This window comes from Pseudochaenichthys georgianus, chromosome 7, assembly GCF_902827115.2.
Source record: "Pseudochaenichthys georgianus chromosome 7, fPseGeo1.2, whole genome shotgun sequence".
In the NCBI taxonomy this organism is placed as follows: domain Eukaryota; kingdom Metazoa; phylum Chordata; class Actinopteri; order Perciformes; family Channichthyidae; genus Pseudochaenichthys; species Pseudochaenichthys georgianus.
Window position 1 is genome coordinate 30504139 of NC_047509.1, and position 7620 is coordinate 30511758.

A 7620-nucleotide genomic window follows, 5' to 3' on the forward strand; every position below is an offset into this window, starting at 1 on the left:
TATTTTATTAATCATTAATACTTTACAAACTGTGGGATAGAAACTTTGGGATGTGAGCCTTTGAAGACCATTTACATGCACACAAACCTGTAGAACAGATATCATATTTGAGCTCTGCATCTTTAAAGACAGGCATCATTTATTTTTCGGTTGATTTCATTTAAATCCCTCGTGTTGGAAGTTTGCCTTTTTTTTTCATTTGGAATGACCAGCCTTGTGGTTGCCAGGCAAAATCATGATTTAAAACAAGATCTATTAGATAAAGAAGTCATCATTGGAGCAATGCTTACAATGCAACTCACAGATTATTTGAAAACACCCCCTGCCATCAATGTAGAGTGTAAAGTATGGCGCAGTAAGCTCCATTCTCTTGTAATGACTCTGAAGGCCTCTGCTCCAGCGATACTCCTGTGACCTTTGGTACACAGGACAGCGCTGAGTCAACAGAAATAAACAGAAGAGCTGAGCTGTTCCTCCACATGTTTGTAACCTGATCTGGAATACCAAAAACACGTCTGCGATTCAATTCACTAAAACCTACTACGTTTAAAGGCCAAAGGTAGTACGATGTTCTCCTTTGTTAGATCGCTCATTCCCACTTCCTACTTCCTGCCGGCTTGGTTGACTCTTGATATAAATCCACTGGATAGTTTGCTTCAAGGTGAGTTTTATGTTCTCTGACGTCCACATTGCTGGAGTTTTTTAAACTGTATGTGTGTGTCATCAGTTAAAATGTTAATGTTACATGATCTGCAGGACTGGTAGGTGCATGTGGGATCTCTCTGCTATGCTCCCTCATAAGACTGCACTTATTTCTAGAAAAAGAGAGGTAAGGATTCTTAATATATCTCTTTTTGCTCATTTACATCACCCAACCATGCTTGTAAGATTTGCACCATTATCAATAATATTGTATTTAGTGCTGGTACAGATCTTGTATAGTTCAGTTTTATTTATTTCTTGATTTGATTTCTAACCTCCTATAGTAGCAGTGAGAACAATGAAAAAGAAACTATCAAGAGGACACAGAGCCATCAAAGCAAAACTAAACCTGGACTTTTTGGGATGCTCCACTTCCTGTTTGTGACTGGGATGCTGTCTGTGGTGGGGTCTCGTGTTGCCTCCCTGGTGGTACTGGAGTTTTGTCTTCGAGCTGTGTCTGGACTGGTTACAGCGGGAAAGGTACGAAATTAATGATGTTGTTTAAAAACAAAATACTTTTCCAGTCGCTTCTATTGCTCAATAATGCTGAGTTAAGAGGAGATACAAGTGAATAAGGTACAAAGGATAAACTAATACATGTATCACCATTAAACCTCTCTAGCTTGTAACTTACATTAGGACATGTTGAAAGTGTATGTTAAAATAGGCAATTGAGGCATTTGTACTTCATATATATTAAAAGCAGGAATCTGGCCGTATCTGGCTGAAAATACGACATATTAGAGTCAAAGGTTTTTACCAGAAGGAATTTTGTAAATATCTTATTAACAGAACATACTGTCAACACAGCCATAAAACAAAATACATTTTGCCACAGGAATTCTTTAGGGAAACAATGTTGTGAATCAGGCTATGCTTACATCTTTGGATCATAATTAGGATTGCATCTTGAAAGTTTGCTATGTAAATGCTGTAGAAGTGGAGATTTCTGTCTCATTTTGGGAAAGCATCCAAAAAAAGATATTTCTTGTCAAATTCCATACATTTTCCAGGACATACAGGTGAATATTTAAAACTTGATTTGTGGTCGTAATAAGTTTACTGAAATATTAAGTTAAATATAAGGCATTATCAAATACTAACTGTTGGCCAATTAATGAGGAATCTATAGACCCAAATTGACAACTCTGGTCCAACAAACAAAAGTTTTTTTCTACTGGTGTGAAAGAAGATAGTTATGGAAGCCAAAATAACCCAAACCTTAAAATTGACTAGTGCACCTTTACTATCCCTCCTGGAATGTATGCCATCTTGATGACTCTATCATCACAATCAGCCATCATCTCATTTGGAGCATACATTACTTCTGTTCATATGCTTCTTCATTCCCCAGGAGTCCAGTAAATTCGTGCAGCAGCTGTTAATGCAGAGCCAGTTCTCTCTCGGCTGTGCCCTGACATGCAGTCTGCACTTTCTCCACGAGGGGGCGCCGCAGCGCTGGCTGTGCCTGCTGCTGGCGGCTGCTCTCAGCTGGTTTCTGTCCCGGCAGGCCACCCGGCTGCTGCAGCACGTCACGGCTATGTATAAACTGCACAGCTCACAGCGCTACTGCGGCATATGCATCGGCCTGCTCACATCCGGCCGCTGTGTGCTGCCCATGCTGTGCAGGGCCATGATCATCACCTTCTCTGTGGCTGTGGTGGCCGCCATATTCATCATCAATCAACACTTCCTGTCTGCAACTGAGGCCCTCAGGTTCTGGACCCCCCTCACTATCTGCTACACACTGCTGGTTGTGTACATGCAGGGTGAGGAACATGCCAAGTGGGAAACATGTCAGAGATTATTTTTGAAACACTCTGTGGAGAAAATTAACTAAGGACATTTACTGTAGCATTATAGCCTCCTGTAGCCTACTTGAGTATTTCCAATTTCAGCTGCGTTCTACAGTTCTACACAACATTTCCATCATCTATCAATATTGGAATTTTAATTCCACTTATTTGACATTTGTAGTTACTACTTTTTACATAAATATGATGTGTTGATATAGGCTTTCACTCAGTTGTACACAAAGTACACACTTTACTCAACAGTGATGAGTTACAACATTAAAACAGCTCTTATATGTATTTGTTGATAATGTTCTATATTAATACAACACTTTTGAAAGAGCCATTCTTCACAATGAGTACTTTTACTTTTGAGTACATTTCGCTGATAATATTCGTCTACTTTTACTTTAATAACATTTAGAACTCTATTTGAATACTTGAAATGAAGTATTTCTGGACTGTGGTATTAGTAAGTTAAATTAAGTAAATTAAATTATCAACTCTTTCCTCCACTGTAAACACACATGAGACACTGATGAATCCGGCCATTAATGAAAAAATGCATCCATCATTATCTTCACATCCTGCTGCTGTATAGATCTACTTTTCATTCTCATTTTTACTTCCCCCTAATTCTATGTGTTGGTTCTGCAGAGGAGCAGCACCGGCTGCCCGGCAGCCAGGCTGTCCTGAACACGGTGGTGGTGCGTCTCGGGGGTTTGATGGTCCTGATGCTGACTGTTGGACGTTGGGCTGATGTTCTCCACATCATAATGTGTTTCCTGGGTGAGGCCGGCTGTCTAATCCCCACCATGGATCTGCTGGATGCCACATCCTCGCAGGTCAGTGAGTCTCCCTGGAAGCAGCGCACAGGGCTGAAAGCACTTTTTGTCCACCGGGACCCAGAAAACTGGGGCAGAATAGCAATGTGTTCATTAGACTGGGTCCCAAGATGAGGCTGAACTTCTCTAACTTGTATCCCAGGTGGAGAAGGTAAGATCTCCAAGACAGAATGAGGTCAAAGTGTTCTCAAACACTGAATACTGAGCTTACTTTTCCTTTCACTGAGCTAGCCTGATAAAACAGTTAAGCATTTCAAAAAACAAAGCATACACAGTCGATACAGTGATTATTAAAAAATAATAATAATATGGTTGGAGCCAACCCCATGAAATGCTCAATATAATGTGTTTGGGACTAATATAATGTGTGATCTTTTTATGAGTAATAATTCATCTGTCATATTCACAGGAGGAAGAGGATTACGCAGAATACGTCAAAAGAGAGCATCGCCGAAGACCAAAGGCCCAAGAGAAAGAACATCAGAGATAGGGATTAATTTTTTTGTTGACTTCTTTTAAATGAAGTACTATTATTGCTGCATCCTCAATTCATTATTTTGTATTTAGATGTAATATTTTTTCATTAAAAAGTCCAAGAAACATATTAGTTCAATTTGTTAAAAAAAGCCCTTATATGTAACATATTAATAATACCAACAGTATAATCTTACGAACATAACTTTCTTATCATGCATATCTTCCACCTATGCTGTCTGCTGTTCTCTTATAAATGTGATTTCCTTTATGACGCATAGATCATCAAACTTGCCTCAGTTGACAAACCTGCAGTTATGGATGATTTCATAGGAGTCTTTGTGACGTCTTTGATTAATTAATGCTGCAATCTTGGAGAGATGCTGCTCTAGATACTCCAGGGGAGAGTCATTGTTCCAAATCTTTCTGTTGCCTGGGGCCGTTGTAAACCTTTCCACAGCGTACTGATAAATATATGGCCAAATAAGACAGTTTTAATTTATGTTATATTAAAATAATCAGCTAAGAAAACTAGCTGATCATTGTCATTGTCTCACTAATTGGTATGATTAGGGCATGCAGGTTTAAGAATGCATTTTATATTGCCTTTAATTAGTTAGAAACGGAATAAGAGTTTTTCTCTTTACCTTTATAATGGACACAAATAATAATAATAATAACTTTATTTGACTGTATAGCACCTTTCATACAGGGGATTTCAGTTCAAAGTGCTTTACATCAGTAAGAAATAAGACATCAAATCAGTGTAAAACAAGCAGCAAGAGCAAAGCATAAAGTGGGATAAAAATAATTAAACATAAAAACATGGGGAATAAAACATAGAGAAATAGTGCAAAGTCAATCACAGAGAAATAGTGCAGTATAATAGTGTAAAGTCAGTAAAATGCTTTGGTAAAGAGATAGGTTGCAAGCTGCCTTTTAAATATTGTTGGGTAACGTGTTCCACAGTTTTGGGGCGTAGTTTACAAAGGCTGCATCACCGATCTTCTTATGACTCTTTCTGGTGACCTCTAATAGATAAATAGCTATATTCGATTAAATTAAATATAACCATAATATAATACAGAATGCAGACTACACCACAGGGCCTATATCATGAATTTGAAGGTGGTAAATCACACACAGCTCGCAGAGGAACCAACAAATATGTATTAGCATAGCACATGGATTTAAGGTCAGCACAAAACCAGCTCACAAAAATGTCCACAGCTTGTTATTTTTCATCTGTTTTCGCGTAAATCAGAGCTGCGAACGTTAATAAAAAATGCAGACAATAACTGCGCCACAAACAGGTCATGCAATGGGTAAGTTCTTTAATTTAATTTAATTATTTTTGAAGGTTAGCTACATTTTCACACAACCATGGGAATATAATATAATTCCGCTTTGACATGTCTCTCCTGAGGTCTACTACAAAAGAAAAGCAAAATGGCTGACGACAACGTTAGTGCTATAAAGTCACACAAAATGGCGTTAGACAAAGAAAAGGCTGCGTTACTTGCTTTAAATTGGAATACCAGCCCTTATACATACTTACGGACCAAACTAAAGCCAATAACCCGTAAATAATAGTTACTATTTTATACAGATACTTATTTCGCTTTATAGGCTACCATAGAAGAGATTTGTTTCTCTTTTACCGTCTTTACATGCATGTATTTGCAACATTGTCTCAACGTCGAAAGCTGCTGCCTTCTTGTAACCATTTATACACTGAGACCCACATCACATTATATCCATATTTGAAGCCGATGTAATGCCCAATAGATGTGCCTTTATTGAGAGCTGTGGACTGAAACATATTCCATGAGAGGGTTTTTGATTTATCATTCCTTATTCCTTGTCAAAAAAGGCGTGTGAAATTACAGTGGTCACATTAGCCTCACGGTCCAGTTCCCAAAATAATCCAGGTCTGAGAATCACTGCAGACAGAGGAAATTTAGTTTTGGTGTCTAGTCGATCCACCAAAATAGGAAATTGTACTCCCACAGGTTTATTAGGTTTTTACTGAATATAGTTCCACATCAGGACGAGTTCAGTGAGAGTACGTTCTCCATGAGCACCCGAACATGGTGAAAATGCCCATTGAAATGACTGAGTACTTCAGCACCTCCTCATGAGATTTCCAGACTTTTCTGTTCTCATTTGATAGGCACGCTGGGCGCATGCGCAGAACAGCTGTGCGTGTCCCCGGTTACCGCAGTTTGACGCATGCGCGCTTGTCACCTCAATAAGAATGCTTAATATAGTAACACAAGCAGAACAATGCTGTTGTGTAGTAACAGAGGTTTTCTTAACAATATTTAATTACATTTGTTTTTGTTTTTGCTAAACGTTACATTCAGCTCCAGCTATGTTGGACACAATGTACTGAGGTGTAAATGAGCTCAAACTGAGGTCACAGATTATTTAATTTACAGATAGTATCAAAGTAATTTCACAAAAAGCGACACCAGACAAGTATTATAAAAGCAGGGATAGTCTCCCAAGAAAAAAACACACGCCGCTTTTATTTACCCCTCATAAATGTTTATCACTACTGGTCTCTTGTACCTTTAGACCTATTGCTCATGTTATTTATTAGCTTAAAACAAAGCTCAGACCAGGTCAAAGCTTTTGACTTAATAGCCCTACAACATTTTAAAGCACACTTCTAGTAGTAGTAGTAGTAGTAGTAGTAGTAGTAGTAGTAGTAGTATAGTAGTATAGTAGTAGTAGTAGTAGTAGCAGTACATTAGTTTAGCTTAATTTGTACTGATTAAGCAGGTACAATGAGTAAAAAGCAGACAGTGTGAATCTCCAGTGTTTTATGAATACATTGTGGTGTTCCATTGCATTGGTGCATTGCTCTTCTGCACATAAATTATATTTGGTGCAACTGCATTTTTTCGTATCAATCACACATCTGCTAAAAGTTCTTACTTTAAATGGTATATATATATAAAATGTTATTTAACTTTTTTGTGTGCACCTCAGAATAAATTGAAAGTAGGCTATAGACTCTTTTTGCTTGCTCTTGTAAAGCATGCAGTCAATTTGTTAATGGATAGATCGGTTTTGGTGATATTCACTAACTATAGGAAATGCTCAAATGTTGCTAAACTATAGTCAAATATTACGCATTTGTGTTCAGAGTATTTCTCTGCACATGTTTCACTGTGGTAATATGTATATTATCAATAAATGAGGAGAGAAAAACACACATAATGCAGAAATGTTCAACGTCTCCTTCGGTTTTGATATACATGAATGTATAATTGAATGTTAAATGTGTGGGCCAACATTGTGTTCAATAAAAGAAAACTATTAATAATAAATATTATAGGCTGAATTGGTTTTTACGATTCACCTTATCCAAGGGCTGCTCATTTAACCTCAGAGCAATATTTGAGAAATGTAAATATAATGGAGTTCATACAGATCTGAGTGATGTCACACAATATTGTTTTACATTTATATTTCTTTACTGGAGCCCATGAGGGCCTCAAATGAGCTCTTAATATTCAGAATCACCTCTTACAAACCCTTAATTTCCGGTTTCCTGTAGGCTTAAGTTTCCGCTCTATGTGTCCAAATCTTAACAACAACCTGTTTGGACTCTGTTTACATAGAGGTGGGTTAGCTCAGCACGGCATAATGTGTCACTTAAACCCTGCATGTAATATTGTTTTCCTGACATAATCTAGACAATGTTGTGTAATCTGGAGGCAAAAATAAAAGATGGGGTCTTATTTGTCATTAATCAATTCATTCATTTCTCAACGAGTGTTTTTGTTTTGGTTCAA

At 37.7% G+C, this 7620-nt stretch overlaps 1 protein-coding gene across 1 annotated transcript; it reads left to right on the forward strand.

Moving 5' to 3' along the window:
- The first annotated feature begins 406 nt into the window (after positions 1–406).
- tmem82 (transmembrane protein 82) lies at positions 407–7585 on the forward strand. The gene is made up of 6 exons (XM_034087595.2): positions 407–661; positions 757–829; positions 987–1182; positions 2057–2471; positions 3153–3340; positions 3750–7585. The coding sequence occupies exons 1-6, from the start codon at positions 568–570 to the stop codon at positions 3828–3830; spliced, it is 1047 nt and encodes a 348-aa protein (XP_033943486.1). The 5' UTR covers positions 407–567; the 3' UTR covers positions 3831–7585.
- The last annotated feature ends 35 nt before the right edge of the window (positions 7586–7620 follow it).